The 24,226-nt window shown below is 45.3% G+C and overlaps 2 protein-coding genes across 3 annotated transcripts in view; one reads left to right on the top strand and one right to left on the bottom strand.

The window, feature by feature from the left end:
• Nucleotides 1–658: 658 nt before the first annotated feature.
• USP50 (ubiquitin specific peptidase 50) lies at nt 659–17,920 on the top strand. Its single transcript, XM_054043121.1, has 8 exons — nt 659–711; nt 4,093–4,125; nt 5,468–5,668; nt 7,286–7,481; nt 9,425–9,631; nt 14,327–14,469; nt 15,591–15,723; nt 17,647–17,920. Exons 1-8 carry the CDS (start codon nt 659–661, stop codon nt 17,836–17,838), a joined length of 1,158 nt encoding a protein of 385 aa, XP_053899096.1. The 3' UTR covers nt 17,839–17,920.
• A 3,009-nt stretch (nt 17,921–20,929) lies between these two features.
• Nucleotides 20,930–24,226, bottom strand: part of USP8 (ubiquitin specific peptidase 8) — a 36,581-nt gene continuing 33,284 nt past the window's right edge. For both annotated transcript variants that reach the window (XM_054041687.1, XM_054041688.1), the window contains 4 exons: nt 23,455–23,691; nt 22,760–22,902; nt 22,208–22,340; nt 20,930–21,855 (listed from right to left, as the gene is read on the bottom strand). In XM_054041687.1, coding sequence (XP_053897662.1) covers nt 21,670–21,855; nt 22,208–22,340; nt 22,760–22,902; nt 23,455–23,691 — 699 coding nt within the window. In that variant the 3' untranslated portion in view covers nt 20,930–21,669. The remainder of the gene's footprint in view (nt 21,856–22,207; nt 22,341–22,759; nt 22,903–23,454; nt 23,692–24,226) is intronic.

Below are 24,226 nucleotides of genomic sequence, written 5' to 3'. Positions count from 1 at the left end.
TCTTGAATGTTAACCTGGTCCTGCAGGATGTACTATGTTAACGTTTTATTGTGACTTTAATAAACAGTTTTAAAAACCAGTTATTTTTTCTTAACCCTCAGAGATCCTCTAAAATGGTGTTTGAAAACCAAGCTCTGTTTTTCCTCTTACTTACAACAACCAGCACAATTCTTCAATCAGAATGCAGTGGGTAGTTTTGTCAGGATGGAAAAGTTTGGGCTAACAAACCAGGGCTGGGTCTTACATACATTAAAGCCAAGGGGAGTTTTACTATTCATCTCTGTGAGAACAAGATTGAAACACACACCCCAACCCACCCACCGGCAGCTCTGAACTGGAAGATACATGTGAACAAACGTGCAATATAGTCATTTTTCTGACCTTAACTAGAACTCATGGGAACTCAGCAGGATCACATAGCAACAAGGTAGAATGTTGTCTTATGATGCCAGAAGAATCCAAACTGGAATTGTAGGGTAAGTACAATGAGAACTCTAGGGGAAGTACATACTTTTGCGCAATTGTACTAGAAATGCTATGAAATAAGGGAATGACTGTATGAAAAGGGAAAGAAAAGAGGTGGTGAAATGAAGAGAAGAGGGTAAGAGGTAGCTTCCCAAAGCCAGTGGAAGTAACAAGCTCTTTTGCAAGCCAAGAGATGGCTTCCCCATCAACATCGACACCTGATGATTTCAATATATTTTATGCCCTGTGAGTCTGCATTTTATAACCTAATCTGTGAAGGAAATGATGAACTGTCATTGAATAGAGCAGATGGAATTCATCTGAGCATTTTAAAAGGAGCTGGGGCGATGGGCAGAGCTGATTAGAAAATGGTAACAATTTTCTCATTTGTTATTAGAACAGGAGTATTTGCATACCATCCGAAGAAGTGGGCTGTAGTCCACGAAAGCTTATGCTCTAATAAATTTGTTAGTCTCTAAGGTGCCACAAATACTCCTGTTCTTTTTGCGGATACAGACTAACACGGCTGCTACTCTGAAACCTGTCCTTTGTTATTGAATTTTTTAAAAATGCGAGAGCAGTTTGTGAGTATTGGTGTGCTTGAGGAGGTTTTGAGGAAAAAACAAATGTGCATGTGCCACATTGCTAAGGTAACAAGATAGAATACACATTCTATAGTATTAGAAATAAATATGTATGTAGGAAAGTTCAGTATGACCAGTCCCAGCTAGTGGTGGTTTTCCATCATATGTGGCTTCAAAGAGCAAGTGAATTACATAAAATGGAGTCAGTGCAAGACCCCACATTTTAGTATGTTACTGTTTAATGGGACTGGCTGGGAGGTGGGGGGAGGAGAGGAGCAAGGGGATAGAGTTACCAGAACAAAAGCAAGGGAAACAAGCTCCCAAACTCCTTTGTTGTTCCCCTCTATCCAACCCTGCTAAAGTAGCACCATTCCCAAATGGAGAGGAAGTGAGAGGAGGCACCAGGGAGATGTGCTATCGTTCTTGCACTTCTCTGACCTTGCATAGGTCTCCGTGCAGGCATCCTAGGGAAAACAGATAGAGGATTGCCACAGTATTGTGGGAACTTTTGACTGTGAACCAGACTAATATGGAAGGGAAACCCTGAGCAATGCTGCTGCTGCTGGACTTGTCTGTAGGAGTAACACAGAGAGTATCCTACGGTAAAACTATAAGACTAACATTCATTCATTAACAAAAACAAAGCTCTGGGCTCACGCCTGGAAAATGCAGAGAATCAACAGAGGGTCCATACTGTGGAGGAAAGGGCCCTGCCACAGAGCAGGAGAGAGGGGAACCCATCCACTCTCCTGAAAAATGGTCTCTAGGAGCCTTGGAGGCAGATGTCATGAATGGACATGGAAGAAGCATGCAGGAGCCGTCCCAGGTGACAAAACAAACCAAGCCTGTGGGAAACACATTAGGCTCTTTATCCCTCAGGGCTAACCACACAAGGTGCTGCTGAGGTCTCCTGTGAGCTATGAAGCACCCGCCACTCCCGTTAAAGTCAACGGGAGTTGAGGGGGCTCAGCCCCTTGCAGGGCTGCACAGAAAGGTGAGCCAGGAGAATGATCGTCCCCCTCTGATATTAGCCCAACAAGACCTCCATCGATGGTCCCCTGTTAGCTCTCCATAGCATGGCACGGAGTAGATCCCTAGGATACCCTGTTTGCTATTCATGGTGAGATTGCAATCTGCTTTCAGAGCTTTCTTGGGGTGGAGGTAGGGGGGCTGTTCAGGCTCTTTCTTGCTATGTGTTCTAACGCTTTGATTCAGAATCAGTTGTGTGAGGAGCTAGCGGGAGGTGAGAGCTGGGCCCAGCGAAGTATATAGATCCGCCGAGGGGCAGCTTACTGCTAACTGGCTTGGACGACTTTTCCCTGGTTAGCCAGCCGTGAAAGTGTGAGACTTCACCTCTAGCCCTCAGTGGGGTGGGGTGGGGGGCACAGCACTGATCCCCTTCACCCCATAGCATTTTTAATGATCAACTTTAAGATTATTCTGTCATCACTAAGGATTGCGAGGCATCCGGTTATCAGCCATTAAAAGTCTGGTGGGCGGCACAGCAGGGACCCTGCAGCCCCCAGGCGCATGGGGGCCAGGGAGGCTCCGCGCACTGCCTCCGCCCCCAGTGCTAGCTAAGCAGCTCCCATTGCCTGGGAACTGCAACCAAAGGGAGCTGCGGGGGCGGCGCCTGCAGACAGGAGGGCAGCGGGCGGAGCCTCACTGGCCGCCAATGTGCCTCTGGGCTGCACTGTAGGGACCTGGCGACCCCTTCCTGGGTGCCGCAGTAAGCACTGCCGGGACCCTGAAACCCTGCCCCAGCCTAGAGTCCTCTCCTGCACCCAAACTCCCTCCTGGAGCCTGCACCCCCCAATACCTCCTGCCCCAGCCCCCACCTGCACCCCAAACCCCTCATCCCCGGCCCTACCCCGAAGCCCTCACCCCCCCCACACACACACCCCAACCTCCTGCTCCAGCCTGGAGTCCCCTCCTGCACTGCAACTCCCTCCCGGAGACTGCACCCCACAACCCCCCCACTCCAACCCCCTATCCCAGCCCTGAGCCTGCTCCTATACCCCAAACCCCTCATCCCTGGCCCCACCCCAGAGCTCGCAACCCCTCCTGCACTCTGAACCCCTTGGCCCCGGCCTGAGGCCCCTCCTGCACCCCAAACCATTCATCCCTGGGAACCACCCAGAGCCTGTACCCCCAGCCCTCGCCCTCACCACCCTACACCCCAACCCTGTGCCCCAGCCCGTATCCCTCTCCCACACTCTGAACCCCTAATTTCTGGCCCCATCTGGAGTCTGCACCCCCAGCCCAGAGCCCATACCCCGTCCCCCGCACTCCAATCTCCCGTCCCAGCACAGAGCCCTTTCCCACACCCCAAACCTCTCATCCCTGGCCTCACCCCAGAGCCCACACCCCCAATGAGAGCCCTCCCTCCCCTCTCAAAACCCAACCCCTGCTTCAGCCCGGTGAAAGTGAATGAGGGTGGGGGAGAGTGAGCGACGGAGGGAGGAGGGATGGAGCGAATGGGGGCGGAGCCTCGTAGAAGGAGTGGGGTAGGGGCGGGGCCTCAGGGGTGGGGAAGGGTCAGGGGTGTTCGGTTCTGTACTATTAGAAAGTTGGCAACCCTAGTCACCATCTTAGTCTCCTTCATCTGCTGCATTCTCAACACCAGTTGCTGCGCTTGCTGTTGGTTTTATTGCGAAGGATTGTGGTAGATTCTCCACCACTGGTGAGTTTTCAATCAAGATTGGATGTGTTTCCAAAAGATCTGCTGTAGGAATTATTCTGGGGAAGCTCAATGGCCTGTGTGATATAGGAAGCCAGACTAGATTAACACACTGGTCCCTACTGGCCTTAGAATCTAGGACTTTAACCAGAAGGGCCTCAATTTCTCTCTGAAAGCAGATGGGCCACGTTTTTCTCTTCTGTGGAAGTACCCCTCAAATCAGACATTCTTGGCTCTAATGTGATTCTCCAGCATCTCCTCTCCTCAATTATAGAGCAGGCCAAACATGGTCCCTACATTTTTACAGGATTTGACACCTGCAAGTATTTGATGCTGACCTGTGTTTCCTTACATCCGATCTAGGCACTTCCTATCGCGACCCACACGCCCTCCCAGGTTGGTAATGTCTGAGTGCTTCTATTCTACCTTTTGTGTGAACTGACTGAGTGTTCTAGCGAATGAGTCCTCCATTTTGACTGTGTGGGAAGGGACGGAAATAAGGTTTGGCTGCGGCATCCCACTGGCATTTGGCTGAGGAGGAGGGCTGGACTTCCCCACCTCTGCTGAACTGACACAAGTGCCATGTGTGTCTAGCTGGGTTGAAATGGAAATAACTGTAGTCCTGTTCCACCAACATTGAGCTGCCCTGGATGTTGTTAGGTCCCTGTCAGCACATCCCTCATTAAAGATGGGTTTGCTCTCTCCACTCAAGTTACTACCCGCTAGCCCTGATCAGCCATATCCAACCCAACTCACAGTGCTAGTTGTGCTCAGAGACTAGAGACACATGTGAAACTGGGCAGGGAACAGGGATAGAGACAAGTAATCAGAGGCAGGAAGAAACATGACCCTGGGCACTGAATGTGGAAGGCAGGGGATAGGATGACCTGGTGGGAGAGATGTGGAGCAGATAGATGGTAGAGGCAGGCCCTGCTGCCACCCTCTATGCCCAATCCTGAAAGGTGCAGTCAGTACTGTCCAGCGGGTGATTGATCCCTCATCCAATAGGACTTGTCATTAGTAACACTGGTGCCCCAACAAAGAAGTAACCAAAAAAATAAAACAACAAAAAACAAACCCTAAAATGCCCAATGCCAAGCTTCATGGGAATCACATGGGGAAATGTCTATCCACCTGCCAAAGCAGAAGGGAAAAATTGATATGAAAAAATGTATTTCCAAAATTCTAGCAGGGTGCTACAAACAGTGAGCTTGATCCTTCAAGTCTCCTGCAAACTCCTAGTAAAGTCAGTGGGAGCTCCAGGAGTAGAGGGTGTGCAAGGTTGAGAGTAATGGCAAGTAAAACATAATTGCAAACGAATTATCTGAATCCCTTTCAAGCTGATGTTGGGTCACTAACATCCCAATTTAACCTTCCAAGAAGACAGAGACAACTTAGGCATAGCCTTGATCCCCAACTTGTGTTAATTTTGCAGATATAACAATATGCACAATGTTCAGTGCTGATCTGTCCAATACATTTGGTAGCAACTACTCGACTTGCTCTGAATTTGCCAGTTTTATTTTGCGTGTGATCAGTGGACGTATGGTGCTATTATTAGATTCAATAAATAAACCACAGTTATGACTATGACTGAGTATTCTTGCAAAAGAGACCTTGACACAGCAGGAAATGGCTTTCTTTGAGATAAGGCTGATTTGAATGTGATAATAAAGAGACTGTTGCATTTTAGGTGACAAAAATACAATTTTGGATTTTGTTCTTGTTGGAAATGCAGCTCTGAAACTGTGCACCTGGAGCATTCAAAGGATTCTAGTGAGGAATCCAACAATGAGACAAGCCAACTGTACCAAGGCCTCACTGGCCTGCGTAACTTGGGGAACACTTGCTACATGAATGCAGTTTTGCAGTGCCTCTGCAGTATATCCCCATTGGTGGAGTATTTTCTCTCAGGGAAGTATGTAACTGCCCTACACAAGTAAGTTGATTTATTTGCTCTCTGTTTTCTTATTACTATTCATTATTTGTATTGCAGTAGCTCATAGGAGTCCCAGTCATGGACCAGGACCCCATTGTGCCAGGCGCTGTACAAACACAGAACAAAAAGACTGTGCAGGTGCCAAGCCGCTTACAAGCAAAATATTTGGGATGTATTTTTCTGTCTCAATATTTGAAGTTTTTCCAAAAGAAATGAAGTTTCAATTGGAGCCTGGCATTAGAAAGCACAGAAATACTCTTCTGGACAAGGAAACCCCAAAAGCAGCACACTTTGCTCTGACTTCCCAGGCCCCACACACCATCTCTGCCTCTGCCTAACTTGCTTTTCCTAGCCAATACAACAAGGAGTCTGGTGGCACCTTAAAGACTAACAGATTTATTTGGGCATAAGCTTTCGTGGGTAAAAACCTCACTTCTTCAGATGCATAGTCTTCAGCACTATGCATCTGAAGAAGTGAGGTGTTTACCCACAAAAGCTTATGCCCAAATAAATCTGTTAGTCTTTAAGGTGCCACCAGACTCCTTGTTAGTCTGTATCTACAAAAACAACACGGCTACCCCTTGATACTTTCCTAGCCAATGTTCACCTTCTGGCTTCTCTCTGAATTCCCTCTTTTCTGTCCTATGTGGGCTTTTATACCACACTCATTGTAGGGGCTGAGTGCCTTTCTGTGGTGCAATAAGCAATGTGACTAACGTGTCACCCATTTGTTCTCTCATCCCCTCCACTGGGGTGAAGCATGTGCAGTGCATTGCATTCTGTTTATTTATTTACTTATGTATTTATTGGAGGCAGTTAGTTTTGGTTGGTTAGTTTGGTATGAATATACGTGCTACTGCGGTCAAAGCAATGCAACTTACACTTGGAGCTTTGGAAGGTGGTGAGGTTTATAATAATTCTTAGTTCCTGGGGGAGTTTGTTCCACAGTCTTAGACTGGCCCCTGAGAAAGTTCGGTCTCCAGCACAAATGAGCTGTCCCTTCCCGTGGAGAGTTCTGTCGTGCCAAAAGAGTGAAGTTGTTGACCAGGGTCTTGGTCCCAGAGCTTAAGACCATCTTTCAGATATCCTGGGGCCAGGCCATGGAGCACTGCAAAGATAAGGATCGAGACCTTGTCTTTGATTTGCTATTCTATGGAAAACCAGTGTAGAGAGCTGAGGGCAGGTCTGAAGTGTTAATGAGGAGACTGGCTGCAGCGTTCTGTACTAACCGGAGTTTCCTGAGTGCTGAAGATTTCATGCCCAGGTATGTGGCATTGCTGTAGTCCAACTGAGAAGGGACCAAGGCATGAATAACTGAGGTTAGGTCATTCGCCAGCAAAGGATGGAGTCTCCTAGTGAACCAGATGATAGAAAGAATTACTCGTGGATGCTGCTAAGTGAGAGCTTCGCATCAGCGAGGAATCCAAGAGTACTCCTAGACTACAGACTGAAATAGCCTATTGTGAGTGTGACCCTTCAACAAACAGAGTCTGCACTGTGGTTATGGCCTCCTCACAATGTTTCTTCTGCCCATTCAGCTTGGCTTTTGTGTTCACATTTTAAGCACCGCCACCACATCTTTGTACTCCAACTAAAGCCCCTTTTATGCTACTTCAGGGAAAACGGTGAGGTTGCTACTGCCTTTGCCTATTTGATGGCCGATATGTGGCTGGGAGAGTTTGAGTGCATCTCACCAGAGGTGTTTCGTTCAGTCATCGGCGACTTATGCCCGGCTTTTACCAAGAAGACTCAGCAGGATGCCCAGGAGTTTCTGATATACGTACTGAACGAATTACATGAGGCGCTTAAGAAGGTAAGACTGCAGCTATGGTCTTCTGGGGCTGCGAAGTGTCAGTGCACATCTGTCTCCTCTCTGCAGTTCATTACTGCATAGCATGTAATACAATAATTGTCTCTTTTCTCCCTCCATACTGTACAAAATGATGCTGTAAAATCATCATCCTCTCCATTTTCTCCAACTATTACACAGTGCAACCTTTAACCCCTTCATTAGCTTCCTGTTACCACATCCCATTCAAGCTCCGTATCTACATCACCAAGGCCCTACCTAATCCCCCATCTACACCTCTGCTGTCATTTCCTCCTTCTCACCCTCTAATTTCTATACTCTTCCCTATCATGCTTCCTCCCTGTGCCAAGAATCTTGTCTGCCCAGATCCACCTCTGCTTCTCTCTTCCTTCAAATCCTTCCTACCAGCAATAAGTCCCTCCAACCCATCTGCTCTGAGCACTGTCCAGTGGTTTCTCATCTCCCTTTGGTTCTGTGCCCTTTGCGATAGGGGGCATGGCTTACTGTGGATATATAAAGTGCTGCATAGTAACAGGGTTCTATACATCATTTTAAATCATCATTAATACAAAATGCTAACTTATGTAGCCAATTGCCAGGCAGTCTGATTTGTAAATGCACCAAGTGCTCTCACAGAAGTTATCTGTGTACCAAAGCTCTGCTTTAGAATGATCGTAGAGGGGAAATCAGATGATTTTTCTTGCCCCATTTACAATTCCAGGTTAGACATCTCAGCACTGTGATTACTTAGCTCGGACAGCAAGTTAGAAGCTAGAAAGTCCATGGCGACGTCAAGTGTTACTGCAGTTCAGGAAAACTTTGACAGTCTCAGGATTCGATCCCTGCTATGTGAGGCTCGGGCAGGGGGGTGAGTTCAGTTAGCTCAGCCCTAGAGCTCCAGTTTAGAATTGGCACCTTCATTGTTTGCTCTGGGGTTGAGAATCCTGAAGGTGGTGGAACAAGGGAGTGCTCCATGCTGGACCCTATTGTGAGAAGCAAATAGAGAGTGGTTCCTTCATGCAGAGAAAATAAAAGAATATGCCTCCCAGGGAAGCACTATTGGAAGGAAGAGAGAGGGGCAGGGTGTTTGGCACATGAGACCGGGGAAGTGTTAGAAATTTTTACAAAAGAAAACAATGCATGGCTGTAGCTAAAGAGATCTTAACAAGGCCTTGACCCTGCAAAGACTTAGGCATTTGCTCAACTCTACGCATCATGAGTAGCCCTATTGATGTCAGTGGAGCTACTCAGTGTACAATGTTAAGCACTTGCTTACGACTTGGTCTAATAAAGGCTTCAAACGGCGATGGGCTGATGGCTGGAGGTGCTGATAAATGGAGCTGGTTGAACCATACATTTCAAATAGTATTCATTACAAATATTCCCCCTTTCTTGATTAGCTCATCCTTTACAAACCAGTCCTCATTCCAGGAAGGTATTTTCTCATCTGTAAGTATTTGCTAGAAGTTCTGAAGAATAATTTTCTGTTGATAAGCTCTTCCCAAACTGTTGACCTCAACTTTCATTATTTGTGTTTGTGTGACTGATCTAGCTTCTGCTTCCTGTGTGAATGACTGAAGATTTTTTTAAACATATGACTAATAAACTTCTGGTTTGGCTTTTCAGACAACTTCATGCTAAAACTCTTGAAAACATTGGAATTTGTTAATGGAATTCTCACAATTTAACTAATCTCTCCCCATGAGTCAGAGTGAACTCGACGGTGATGCTTTTATTCATGAATCACTATTCAACTAGGGCCCTACTTATAAATATGGAATGCAATGTCTTATAAAGAAGCAGAATAAATAATGGATTATTATAAATAATATGTTTTTACTGCCACCTGTGCTTCCTTGGCAACCGGTACAAAGCATGTTTAGAATGTTTTTGTAAGGGTTGGTGTCAGTAGTTTGTTAGTTTTTGTTTTATTTTTCTCCTTACAGTCATGCAAAAGGAGATGCTATGGGAACACATCCACTTCTAGGGAAGATAGGGGAACTGGCAGTGAAACATCAATCATCACCCAGCTATTTGAGGGGCAGCTCAGTTATGACATTACATGCCTGGCATGTCAGACCACCACCGATAAGAACGAGGTCTTTACAGTTCTCTCTCTTCCCATTCCTTCTGAGAGTGCCTGCTCTCTACAGGTAGGGTTTCTAAGAGCCCCTCCCAGCTTTTGGTAGTCTCTGTTCAGTATAGTGGTGGAAGGTTTATGTTAATAGACCATCTTACGGAAATACGTTCCCAACGCCCGCCAGTTCCAGGGCATCATCTAAAAGGGTTACATTCTTTTCAGTAAAAAGAAGAACAGGAGTACTTGTGGCACCTTAGAGACTATTCAGTAGAGAATTTGGCCCTAGGGCTAGAGGAGATGCTAGATCAGACTTACATTGTCCTTTTGGCTGTTAATAGTGTAGCTTGTGTTGTTTGGAAATGCCCCTGGATTGCTGTGGAGTGAGGGATGGCCAGAGACATGGCTATTTTATTTTGTATTGTATAGAAAGCAACTGTGAGGCATTTTCTTTCAAATTCTCACTTATCAAAATGCTTCCTTAGAGAAAAACACATTAAATTTTAGCTGCTTTGTAGTCTAAGAGCTGTAGCAAGGCATTTTGGCACCCTAGCATATTTATGCCCCCTACTGGTTTTTTTAGATGATATGAGTTAGGATATTGTAGAGTAATGATAATGCATTTATTATCAATACGTAGACAATAAAAGCTACTGCCTGATTCTTTTAGGTGCCACATTAATTTTCACACAAGTCTTTAACATCTCTGTAGTATCCTTCTATACAACCTTTAAGAAGTAAACTCGATAGATACTGAAAATAAAATGGACTGAAAATAACTGTACCTTAAATATGGATACTGCAATGACTTAATGGCATAAAACATATTCAGAAAGACATAAAATTGCATTTCTGTTTATATATAAAAAAAAAAGTGATACTGATGGTTTTCCATTCCACAGTGAGACTGTGGCTAGAATAAACAGCCACCTCTCTCAATGGAGAATAAAAGGGACTCAAAAGTAAACAAAGAATGAATTTACCATGGAGGTGGATTATCTAGCGATTGAATTACCACGATAGCATCTGACTCTGTATAAGCAGAAGCCATCCTTTTTCTGGCCTTTATATAAGGAAAACAGCTATGGAGGATGGGTGGGGGTTTGTAAGATTTCTGTCTTTTACCTTTTGCATTGTGATTGTATTTTTCTAAGAGTATTGATTATTGCTTCCTGGTATAATATTATGATTGGCTTATACCTGATCATTTCTCCCGCTGAATCCTGCCAAGCAAATGGTGATTATCCCCTTTAAAGGTGAAGGATGATAGCAGCATGGCTTGTTTGTATAAGGCCAGTGTGGGAAGTATCATTCAGGCTACATCTACACTATGGGGGGGGTCGATTTAAGATACGCAAATTCAGCTACGCGAATAGCGTAGCTGAATTTGACGTATCGCAGCCGACTTACCCCGCTGTAGGGACAGCGGCAAAATCGACCTCTGCGGCTTCCCGTCGACGGCGCTTACTCCCACCTCTGCTGGTGGAGTAAGAGCGTCGATTCAGGGATCGATTTCTACCCGCCGATTCAGGCAGGTAGTGTAGACCCAGCCTTAGTTGGGGAAGCTATGCTGTCATAGTTCATAAGAGGCATGACACATCCTGCATCTTGGCAGGGGATTAGACTAGATGACCCTTGTGGTCCCTTCTAACTCTGTGGTTGTATGACATTTGACTTCTGGCCAGGTGAGGGAACGCACACGTAGGGCTTTGTCTACTACACTGCAGAGTTTTGTTGACAAATGTTTAATTAAGACGCTTTAAATAAACTGCTGGTGCATGTCCACACTATGTTCCTTGTGTTGGCAGAGCGCATCCGCACTAGCAGCTCTTGCATCGACACAGAGAGCAGTGCACTGTGGGTAGTTATCCCACTGTGCAACTGGCTGCAGGATGCTTTGGGAAAGGTTTGCAATGCCTCATGGGGCAGGTACAACATCCCATGATGCAGTTTCTCAAGTGCATCGTTCCAGGGGCATCCTAGTACAGGGGAGGGCAAACTTTTTGGCCCAAGGGCCACATCTAGGTATGGAAATTGTATGGTGGGCCATGAATGCTCACGAAATTGGGGGTTGGGGTGTGGGAGGGGGTGAGGGTTCCAGCTGGGTGTGCAGGTTCAGAGGGCAGGAGGGGGATCAGGGGTGGGGCAGGGGGTTGGGATGTGGGAAGGGGTCAGGGGTGAAGGCTCTGGGTGACGCTTACCCCAAGCAGCTCCCAGAAGCAGCGGCATGTCCCCCTCCGGCTGCTACGCGGAGGCAGGCCAGGCATCTCTGCATCCTGCCCTGTCCACAGGGGTCGCCCCGGCAGCTCCCATTGGCCTTCGTTCCCGGCCAATGGGAGCTGCGGGGGCAGCGCTTGGGGCGGAGGCAGTGTGCGGAGCCCCTTGGCTGCCCCTACGTGTAGGAGCCAGAGGTGGGACATGCCACTGCTTCTGGGAGCAGGGCAAGCCCCCAACCCCGCTCCCTGGCTGGAGAGCCGGAACGGGGCAAGCCCCGGAGCCCGCTCCCCAGCAGGAGCTCGAGGGTTGATTTAAAATGTCTGGAGGGCTGGATGCAGCCCTTGGGCCGTAGTTTGCCCCACCCTTGTCCTAGTAGATTGCCAGCCACTTTTCAACTGCAATGTGTGTGTGCAGGGGACGGGGAGAGTGTGTGACAGAGGGTGTGTGTGGGGTGGGGGGAGAGACTGTGTTGCAGAAGTGTGTGAGAGGCTTTGGGGGTGGTGTATATGTGAGAGAGACAGAATGTATGTTGGGGAAGTGTGCATCGGCACGGCATGCTGTCTCTTTAAATTCAGACAGCAGCTTACGCAGTATCTCCACCCCCTAACCCGCCCGTGCAGCAGCAGCCCGCTCTGCCTACCTGCATTCCACATTAATGGTTCTGTGATTCCCTCCCAGTTCTCCCACAGCCTCCTCAGCAACTCTGTGAGCTCTCCAGCCTGCAAAATGTCAAAGCTTCCCGGAGCTCTGAAAAGGGAGGGGACGCATGCCTGCAGGGCAGCTGAGTTCAAAACAATGAGCAGAGTGGTCACGGTGGGCATTGTGGGATACTGGGGGAGGCCAGTTCTGTTGATATAACGAACGGCAGCATTTACACTGATGCTTTGTCTCTTTAACTTTGCCTCAAAACGCTCTACACCTCTCATAGAGGTGGTTTTATTTTGTCGGCAAAACAGTGGAGTTTTGTTGCCGAAAGTGGCATTGCAGTGTTTAGGCCTCCACAAGCTGCCTTTTGCCAACAAAACTTTGCGGTGTAGACAAGGCCTAAGTGTGGAGACAGAATAAAGTAGGGCTGTGGTGACTCTGAAATCAGATTACGCTGTGCTTTAGTGTGAGACAATGCCAATGCCATGGTTATGGTGGCTAGATGGACATACAGCGAAGTGATGGCCCTGGTCTCGTAGAGAAGGGAGTCAAGAACAGACTAGCTGGGTCACAGTCCAGAATGCTACAAGCACAGGTCACAGCTGACATGTTTCTTTGCCAGTGCATATCTCACCAGCAGCCCCACTCCAGATCTGCACCCAATGCACATTTCCCTATTGGTCTCTTCCTCTGTACCGTAAATGGCCTGTGTTTTTACCTGTCTGGGCAACTGAAAATTGTCCCTAGCCCCAAATTAGAGGCCTTTTAAAAGAAAGAGCCAAGGTCTGTTCAGCATCCTGGGCCAGTCTGCCCTGAAGGTGTCAATTCCCCGATGTGTGAGTGCAATTGCTGGCCAGGGAATGGAGCATTGTGACAAGTGGATCAGAGGGAGGCCCCTTATTCTGTTCTCTGTAATAAAGTCTGAATCAGGCTGGGCAGCAACAAGTCAGGGTCAGTCACAGTAGCAGAAAAACAGCTAAAGGCGGGAGCAGGGCGTGTTTTACCCCTACTGAGTGTTGACTAAAAAGGCCTGTTTTACTTGGGCAATGTTAACTTTCTTTGTTTCTACTGTTGCGTCCCCCAACTGTAAATTACAAGCAGCCCAGGACTTCTTCATTTTCCTCTCTGAACACTTCCTCCTAAGCATGGAAGTCCCTTTGCTGTCCCCTCCCCCTCCCCACCAATATTTTTGCAAACAGGGCAGGTGGCTCATCCCATTAGGATAACTGTTACCCTTTCTGCCCCTCTCTGTGCTGGGGCTTTGCCCTCTACCGCCATCTGGCAGTGCCTCACCCCTGGCTCCTTGGTCCCTCTCCTGCCCCTGCCTCCAGCTGTTTGACCCCCTTCCCCGCACAGTCAGTTTCCACCCCTTGCTCAGAGCCTGCCCACTGCCCCCCCCAATTTGCCCCCTTTAACCTTTTAAATCCCCAGTGAGGGCAGCAGCTTCAGCAGATGTTACTGAGCAATGAGCATGCTCAGTGGGAGCCAATCAGCACTCAGCACCTGCCCCACCAGGGGCCTAGTGCTGGGAGCCTGCTCCGTCAGGGGTCACTGGGCCTGCAGTCCTACGGGGAGAGGGGGCCCTGGGCTCCGACCGGATGCTGCTGGGCCCGATCCTGTGGGCCACCCCATTTTTGCACCCTTGGTGGCTCTGCTTCATGGGCGGCTGTCCCGCTTGCCCCGCCCTAGTTATGGCCCTGTACACTCATCATGTCACAACCTCACTGAATCATGTGGCACAGTTTCCTCTGTGGTGTACAAACAACACTGCACAAGTTGACTTGCACAAGTTGACTTCCGTACACAGGCTTATTGAGACACCCTCCCTAAACCAGCTTAGTGGTCAGAAATTCACCTCTCTACACAGAGGTATGGTGTTTGTTTTACCAAACATGTTTTCCTTTCACAGGACTGTCTTGAATGTTTCTTTCAACAAGACACACTGACATGGAACAATCAAATTCACTGCTCCTTCTGTGGAACTAAGCAAGATGCTGCAGTAAAGGCCAACATAGGCAAGGCGCCAAAGATGGTTATTTTTCACTTAAAGAGGTACAGCCTGCATCTGGTAGGACAGCTACGTCTCCTCTGATTTACATGGGATGTAGGACTGTCACTTGCATTCAGAGGCAAAGGAAAATCAGTGCACGTAGTTTTTTTGCACATACAGTACCTGGATAGTTACAAAACAGGAAAAGCATGTGAGTCAGACTCCTGATCAACCCAGAGAATGTGTTACTTTATCCAAGCCATCAATTTGCACTCTCAGTGCATTTTTGTACCGCTTCTCCCTCTGCAATAGAGGCAATTCTGAAAGGGGAGGGGTTGGTCATAGAGGGGAAAGTGATAGAATTGTGGAATAAATTAAGAAAGAAGGGTGTTTGTTGTAAAAGTGGATCACACTAATAAATGGAATTTTACAGTACAGATGATGCTAGTCCTGTTAGCTACTTACAGAGCTACTAACGACTGTGATGGACAAAAACAGAGAATAGTGTTCTGCCACATCAACAATGCAGACAGGGCATTATTCCTCTACCCATCCCTTTACAAAGCTGAGAGATCTACAATTGCATTTGAGCCCAAGATTTTAAAATGATGTGTTCTGTAGCCATTTTGCCCTCAACAGTGGAAGCGGGTGAGGAAATCCAGGAATCTGCAAGTAGGCACTACAACTTCACAGTTGGCTTACTTCAGTGCCCAGCACTTCTTGTTAAATTTGATCATGTATCAATTCTTTTTTAAAAGTGATCGTTTCCTACTCCTTCCATGTATCCATCTTACTCCTTCCGTTCTTCTCACTAGCTCCTCAGCTAGTATTATCTGGCATGGTTAGTGCTGCGATGGCCAGAATCAGCTTTAGTGCTAAAGAGGGATTTAGCGCCCCCTGTTGAGCATGCATCTTGTGACAGATTGACCGTGCACTCATTGGGGCCTTCCTTTCACTCCCAACACAAAGCAAGGACCTGCTTGTTCTTACTGCAAAATGTCTCTTGCAGTCTGTTTATTTAATCTTTGTTCGGGGCAGTAATTTACAATAATACTTAGCGTTAAGAGAGCACTTTCCGTTTCAAAGAACTGTGCAGGCCCATGTGAAGGTAAGCAAATGCAGCATTACAATAACTGAAAGCATTTGTAGTGGAAAATACTGTCTCAAAATGTTTTATTTTCAGGTTTGACTATCAAGGCAGCTACAAAAGGAAACTGGGGACTAACATCTACTATCCACTAAGCAACTTGGATCTTTCGCCTTATATTTATCCACTCTTTCGGAAGAATCCAAAATACAACTTGTGTGCTGTGGTGGTAAGTTGGATGCAAAGTTATAGCCTAGCTTTATTGGTAATACTATGAATGTTTGTTTGAATTAAATCAGTGATTGATCTTGGTCCTAAGCAGGCAACAGTCATCTCTGCCTCAGCACCCAAAGTTTACAGAACAGGAAAAAAAAAAAAAAATGGTACAGATACAACCATCACTGACTTATACACAGCTGGCATTTCAGAGTTAGGAGATGCCTCCTCAACTAACCCATTACTGCTAAAATTAACACATTTTTCATTGGCTAGTGGAAGATAGCAGGGTACCGCGACTGAAAATTATCTGGCTGTCAGGATTGAATTATAGTTACAGGCCTGTACACAGATACAATTTGAGTATCAGGGCATCATGGAATGTAACATGCTAGTCCCCAACCTTGTTATAACCTGGCTTGGTTTTGTCTGTGTAGATCGGGGTGGGCAAACTGCGGGCCGGATCCGGGCCGTCAGGGCTTTGGATCCGGCCCACGGGATTGCCTCCCGTGGCGCTGCGGGCCTGGTGCCGTTCTCAGAAGTGGCCCTCGGGCAGGGGGCAGAGGGCTCCACGTGCGTTGCCTTTGCCTCCAGGCACTACCCTCCCCCCCACAGCACCCATTGGCCGGGAATGGGGAACCCTGGGCAATGGGAGCTTTGGGGGAGGTACCTGGAGGCGTGGCAAGGGCAGCACATGCAGAGCCCTCCGCCCCCAACTTTCCCAGGGGCCGCAGCGCTTCCTGGAGCGGTGCGGGGCCAGGGCAGGCATGCAGGGAGCCTGTCCTGGTCCTGGTGTGTGCCACTGCCACCCCGGAGCCCGAATGCCTCCTGCACCCTGCCCCCCAACTCCCTGCCCTAAGCCCCCTCCCGCAGTCTGCACCTCGCACCCCTCCTGCACTCCAACCCCTGCCCTGAGCCCCCTCCCGCAGTCTGCACTCCTGATCGGAGCCCCCTCCTGCACCCCAACCCCCTTCCCTGAGCCCCCTCATACACTCCGCACCCCTCCTCCACCCAATCCCTTGCCCTGAGCCCCTTCCTGCACACCACACTCCCTCCTGCACCCCAACCCCCTGGCCCTGCATACAATTTCCCCACCCAGATGTGGCCCTCGTCCCAAAAAGTTTGCCCACCCCTGATGTATATGGAGCCAAATTGCTCTTTAACTGGTTTCAGAGTGGTATCCATGTTAGTCTGTATCGGCAAAAACAAGCCCACAAAAGCCTCTAAGGTGCCACAAGGACTCCTCGTTGTTTTTGTTCTTTAACTGTTACTGGTGTATAATTGTGTTACAGGTCTGTACAATGATTAACACAATTTAGTACTACTTGTACAGTGATATCAAACCTATTTTATTACTCGGGCATGGTACTATTGTATTATTATGCAGTGCCCCTCAGCGTGCCAATTCCTGTGTAGATAGACCCTGTGTCAAGCTAATGAAATAAATACAGGGCAAACATTGAAAGAGAGAACAGGTCAGTGATCCCTTCAAACTAATTGCACGTTTTTGTCCAACACTTGATGCAGGCTGTTTAGTAAATGCCCTTCATTCAAGGATCCTTTTTCTTTTCCTCACTCTGATTGAAAGTGCTTCCAGCTGTTGAGTGTGGGTAAACAAGGTGCAGTTTCTGGGCCTGGTCAATGTGAGTTTTGCTGGGAGATGGATTGCCAGGTCAGAGCTGCTAGCTGGGCTGTAAGTTTGATCCCCCGACATGAAAAAAAATGTAATTATTGTCCAGACAGCATTTACTTGCTCTTCCTGCTGCAGAGCTCTACCTATTTCAAGTGTTTCTTTGGGGTAAAGGGAAACTGGAATCTTATTTTTCCCCATCATGATCATAGCTGAGTGCAAATTAAAATGATCACCAGATTCCTGGCTTTGAGTCTTTGCTAAAATTGAAAGTGATCTCTCTCCCTCTCAACTTTGTTGTTGTAGAACCATTTTGGTTATCTGGATGGTGGCCATTATACGGCATTCTGCAAGCACACGCTCTCCCAGAACTGGTACAGCTTCGATGACGCACAGGTCAGCGAGATTCCACAAGCCTCCGTGCAGTCTGCTGCAGCTTATCTCCTATTCTACAGCTGTAAAGCCTTCTCTGTACCTACCAAACCCCATAAGTACTAGGAAAACGTCTCTGTGAGAACAGTCCCATGATTAGAATTCACTGACCATGGTAGCTAAGTCCTGTTTTGCCATTAAACTAGTGCATCTGCATTGCTTGACTGTCTATTGAGATCTTTCTGATTATGCTTAGGAATTGATTTCAAGGGAGAAATCTGAACGTTGACTTCCGCAGCACAACTTTCAGTGTAATAAGCGGCGGAGTGTCCCTCTACAAAGCCCATCACTTCCCTCTATTAAGTTATTTCTATAAAGCCTCTCACTAATATTCTTAGCATCATTATTATTATTTTGGTTTGCACTACGGCAGCACGCATTCTAAACATAGGGGAGATACGGAGCTTGCTTAGAGACCCTTCAATCTATATGGACAAATCAAATACATGATAGCTTCCTCCAGCTAAGCTCTCCCCTCCCTCTTCTCTACTCTCCAGGTGCCCCAGTTTCCCAAATATATCCTCCGCCCACCCCGTAGCATTAGGAGCAGGTTCAGTATGAAAGCCTATGGGCAAAAACAGCAGCCAGTTGACAGTGCTGATATTAATGACCATGTTTAAAGACAGGGGGCTCCCTTGAGTAAAGAGTTCACATAGCCTCACCCGTCCGACACTCGTTGCTCTACCCCCCGCCCTACTTCCTCTTTGTAGTTGTGTTTGTAGGAACAAGAGTCCACACATGGCCTCACTTGTCCCCTGCTGCTTCACTCCCTAGTCCCTTCCCCTATGCAGCATAAAATTGTCCATTAGTGGCACAGAGCACCAGAACTCCAAGGTGGGCTCACTCCAAGAAAAAGCTATTTCCCTCTCCCTCGCCGACTGCTTTTTTTTTTCTCTCTGGGTCCTGCATAAAAAGCATGAATGCAGCAGATGGCTGGGGAGAAGCACCTGAGTTGTACTGGGATGGTACAGATTCTTTTTTTATATAGCTAGTTGCACTTTATCAAAAGGAAAATAATAAAAATAACCCCACAGAAGCCAGTGCCTAAACCACGCATCGAACGGACAAGAATGTTTTTACTACGGCCTCTTGCCTAGGATTATTATTGCTGTCTCCATGCTTCCCCGACCGGAAAACAGCATGAAGTGTTCCAAGTCTACATTCAAACTAAAAATGTTGAAATAACCTAATTCCAGCTAACTGGTACATTTGCTGGACAATTCCAATGGCTCAGTGGTTAATGTTGGGGCACAGAATCCATGGTCTATATGCCTCCCTCTCCCCGATTTGTGCAAAATTTTAACTTTGTTTTAAAATTGTTTCTAGCCGCTGTAGGTGTGAAGGAAGCCTGCCACACGTGAACACATGCTGTGTTGTCTTTCTGGAGCTGTGGCTAGAGAGATTTAGATGGTCGCAGTGCTCTGAACTTCCCAATTCATCACTGGTTGTAAATGATGAAGTCTGACTATGACCCTTTGAATATTTATTATTATTATTACTATTAATATGCTTATTGAGAGGTTTAATAGCACAGAAGTTAAATATGGCAGACATTGTCATGATATAGAAGATTTCAGTCTCCCTGTGGTCATGTCAAGTGAAATACCAACACTTGCAGACTAATACAATGGGAGCAAGATGTGTGTTTGACAGAGGCATCTGTTATTGAGAATGTGCCATTAAACACAATACAACTTTGCCTGGAAGTCCCACAATAGCATAGCTGCTTTTTTGGGGTACAGATTGCCATGGTCCCCTAGCATTCTCACTATTTCATATAGAGGGAATCAGAGGTAATTTTCACTGAATTCATATTCCATTAATGCTTGTACCTTGCGAGGTGGAAAGATCGGCTGGAGCGGGTGGGAAGGCATGAAATGAAGGGTATTTCATGGTGCTGGAATAACTGAAGTTGCAGCAGGAGATATGGAGTCCACACAGCCCATCATCAGTGTAATATCTCAGCATTGTACAAAATTAAAGAGCACAGTAGTGCCTGTGACAGGGTGGCATCCAGCATCCTCTTTGTGTCAAGTGAGATGCAGAAGCATGACTAGAGTAGCATCTGACAAAGCCCTTCTCTCTGCTCTTGGTCCCGGTTTGCCTCAAAGTCTTTGCTTATTCTGCTAAGAGCTTAGGAGGAGGATTTATTCTTTAAATGTTGCAAAGTTAAGTACTTGGAGGCACTCTCAGCACTAGGGCAGGATAGATTGTGCTCATGCCATGTGTGTGCTTGTGCCCTGTCAAAGTCAGAACAGCATCAAACAGGAGAAACAAGCAATTAAAGCTTAATTAGCCTGGCTGGAGTAAACATGAAAAACATTAACTGCCTTTCCTTAGGGCAATCACTCCTTGCTAATGCTGGCTGAAGGTCTCCTAGGCTGGATTCAGTAAAAGAACCCTTTGTGATATCTTATGCAGGTTTAACATGGATACGTTATGAAGTTGTATCAAGGCTGAAGGCGCAATTAAGTCAGTTTTCAACCTTAATTCTGTATTGCCTGGGTTTTGCGTGCTTGATTGAACGTTAACATTGCCTTAACATTTTTTCATGACTAACCTCACGTATGCACCTGTGGAATGCAGAGTTCAGCTTGCCAAACACAGTGTAGACAGTAGTTTAGCATCTGTAAAATTGTGTTTCCCTGGTTCACTCAACTGTTTGCTCTCCAACAGCCTTAAGTCATTGCCTTTCTCAGTAAAAATGGTGGCAATGTTGACCAGGGCACCAGTTTATCCCGTACTCTTTGGAAGTGTTTACAACCCCATCAACAGGTAAGTTACTTTAAGAGAGTGGTATTCCCTAGTACTATGCTGCTGTGTTAGCTTCTGGGATAGTTCAAGTGCTACCGATCCCTAACTTTTGGACAAGAGTCAAACCTGCTCTTAAACAAACCAGAGTGACATATATTGATTAAAAGCTCACTACAGAGGACTCACTTCCAAGGACCAATGCAAATCAGGAGTGGAAACTATGAACTGTTGCCAGATAATGGAAATGTGTAGAATTGAACCAAAAATGGCTCCTAAACTAATTCACTCTGAGCAGATGGTTGTCCTTCCAGGTGGAGCGCCTGGACTCCGTGGAAGAGTACAAAATGTTGCCACTGATAATCAAATTTCGTAGATGTCCAAGAAAAAACAAATCCCCCGAACAAACATTTAATAGGTTAGTGTATTTTAAATAATTTCTTTGTTAATATTCTTAATGCATGTGTACATGAAATCTTGTATTAAAAAATTAAAGAATCTCATTTCTTTAGAAGTAATTTTAAATGCAGAAATATTCACAAAGGCTAACAAAAATACAGCTCTGCTTTTTCTATACCTATAAGAATTAAAGTATTGCAGTTATTTAGAACTGGCAAATAAAAGCAATCCTCTGAGTTCTAGAGATTTTCACAAAAGGACCACATTTTATTATATACATAGCTCTGATGTGCAAGTATGCAATCAATATGTACACTTACATTCCTAACTGTTTCCATCATTCTAGAGTATTCACAGTAGAATCAAACGTAAGGTTAGAAATGTGAAAAGGCCATAACAGTGATAGAAAAGAAAACAAATCAAGATACGCGGTGGGATTTTTTAGGACATTTACTTGCTAATAAAGCTAGAATTTAATTTTGGAGCAGACTAAAAATATAATTCTGAAATAAGCTATAACTTAAGTATGCTTGTTGTTATGGTTTCATAGAAGTTGCTATTACCAAAAGCATTATCAATCAGTCTTCTGACTTAAGCAATAGCACTGACCAGAAAGACCCTGTTGCAGAGAAGCTGCTGCAACCTTATTAAGTGGCTATATATTTGTCACGGTTTTGCATATTAATATGCATTTCAATACCTGTGTTGTGCATTTATAAAGAACCAATTTTCTTCACTCAAAACACTTTATGTGGCTATATCTGCTCCTCGCAGTTCAATCGAAGTGTAAAAGAGAATATATGCAGCTGAGGACTTCACAGAGGATCCCGAGATCTCAGATACTTCATGATCATCAAACTTATACCAGCGCTGTTTTGTAGCATTTCTGCAATAAGCGGTGTAGTGCCCTCCATCCAACCCTCCATAATGATTCTGGGGGGAGAAAAAAAAAGGTGGAGAGAGATTAAAACAATACTACTACTTTTTGGCAAGAGCCTTTCTTATAGCCTGATTCACGATTTAACCAATCTGTGCTTTGCTACCACTTCTGCCCTTAGCTAGAATAATAAACTTGAATGCCATACCTTGACCAACATGAAATCCCATTGCAGTAAATATCAGACTCGCTCTCCTTCCTTTTTTCTACAGTTTAATTTGTATCCAGGCAGGAGGCATAGAAACCCACGTGACTCAAAGTGACCTTGTAATACTGGACATACAGATAAACGTTTTTTAAACAAGATGGATTTACCGCTAAGTTTTAAAGTTGGCTGTGGTTACTTACCGATACTGAAAATAGGTTGTATCTCTTCAAATTACTCTTTGGCCCAATAACATACTGTGACAGGTCAAGACTTTCCAAAGGGAAATCTACAGATGTTTGTAGCTTTTGCTTCCACCTTCCATCATAGGAGAATCTAGAGAGAGCAATGGTTCAAGAGATGTCCCAAATTGATTCCATGTTTATAATTGTTTCTTACTCACTAATTTTAACTGGGGTCTGAGCTAAATAAGACTAAACAGTAAGTTTCACAGCTAAGCAGAGTGTCAGGGATACCTTACAATTTAAGGCTGCAATACTGCACATACTTCCATTGAGTTCAGTAGGTAAAGTTACACACACATGTGACAACTCATATGAGCGTTTCCAGAATGGGGGCCTAAGAAAATAGGAAGCAGATGAAAACTAGATGTAAATTATTGGTATCCATAGGCTCAGGTTGTCTGTATAACATTCTGTATTTTTAAAAAGTCTGTGGCTTTACTACCCCTAAAGTCTCCATTAAGGCCAAGTTAACTGCATTTATAGATACATGTTCACAACTTATTGTCTTACCGTTTCAAGTGCACCAGAAGAACGGGTGGCAATTTCCAAATCTCTAATTTTTTCAAAGAATCCCTTCGTGTTTTGCAATGGCTACAGTAAAATCTGTTGTTATCTGTAAGTTTCTCCTCTTTGGAGAATAATCTAAGGCATTCCTAGGACAAAACATAGAAAACACACTTAAAAGCCTGGTGTATATAAAAATAAAGATGTAGCTCAAATACCTGTCTGCTATTGTACAGGAGCTACATGTGCATCATGTTTCATAAGAATAATTAGGAAACTTTAGTTCATGAATCTATTCACAAAAATAACTTTTACTCCACATAGGTAGTAGTTATGTTTCTAAATGTAGCTACTGCTTTGTTAATAATAATAAAAAAAGCAAGTATCCTACTATGACCTGCAATCAAGAGTTTAGTTACTTCAAAAAAGCTGTTTAAACTACAGTAGCACAAAAGGCACCTACATCTGTCAGTGTAGTCATAGACGTAAAATTGATTTTTTTAAAATCCTCCCCAAATAAAAAAAATTGAAAGAAAAAGACAACCATATATACCATGGTTCATCCTAGAGCAAGTTACACTGGCTAGAGTGACATACCCCAACCAAAAAGGTTGAAGCAGAAGTAGCACCATACAAGAAACCTAAAGCGTAATTATTTTATTGCAGTAAAAGCACACATTCCCTCTCTATTACTATCTTACCTGTAGTGTACATTTACTAGTGGATGCAAGTGGCAATGACAAATACATGAAAGCCTCAAACGTTCGGGACTTTTTGTGACACGTAAGACATTGCACTGTAGATTTGAACTGGCCTTGAAAAAGTGCCACAATAATAGATTCATTGAGCTGCTTGTGTTTGTGCCAGGCTAGTTCTGCTGCTTTGAAGTCATCAAGATGATCATTATTTTCTTCCTTATACCTCTTCCGATTGTCAGCCTGGATATTATAAAATTAAAATATCTTATCACCATATAGCATCACTTTATATGTAAGTACAAAGATGGGAAGCTGTATGATAAGGTTTTATAGACTATGCAAAAATTTTTAAGCATGCCAACAAGCTATATATAATTGGTATCTGGTCATATTTCTGTATTGTTCTCTTTAGCACCAGGATAAACACTTATTGTTGGGATTTCACCCTTCATTTTACTGCCACCTGTAGAACACCCCATAACCAATGGCAGCACATGCTTCAATATTAGCACAAGTGCATAAAATGGAAGTTGATTTAGATAGTTAACCTGTATTTCAGGAGTTTACTGAAGGCTTCTTGCACAAATAATTTGCCGTACAGATAATATATTTGAAACATTCTGGTTTATCTACTTTAAAAAGATTTATACCATCCCCATTGTGAATATCAACTGTGATGGAATCCAATTAGGAGCAACAAATCATCATTTTCCCCCAAAAGCCAATAATTATTGCATGAAAATGTCTCCCTTTCTGGTAACCTATGCCTCCAATA

Source organism: Malaclemys terrapin, chromosome 10 (genome assembly GCF_027887155.1).
Source record: "Malaclemys terrapin pileata isolate rMalTer1 chromosome 10, rMalTer1.hap1, whole genome shotgun sequence".
In the NCBI taxonomy this organism is placed as follows: domain Eukaryota; kingdom Metazoa; phylum Chordata; order Testudines; family Emydidae; genus Malaclemys; species Malaclemys terrapin.
The sequence above is the reverse complement of the archived record's forward strand: the minus strand, read 5'-3'. Positions and strand labels throughout refer to the sequence as shown.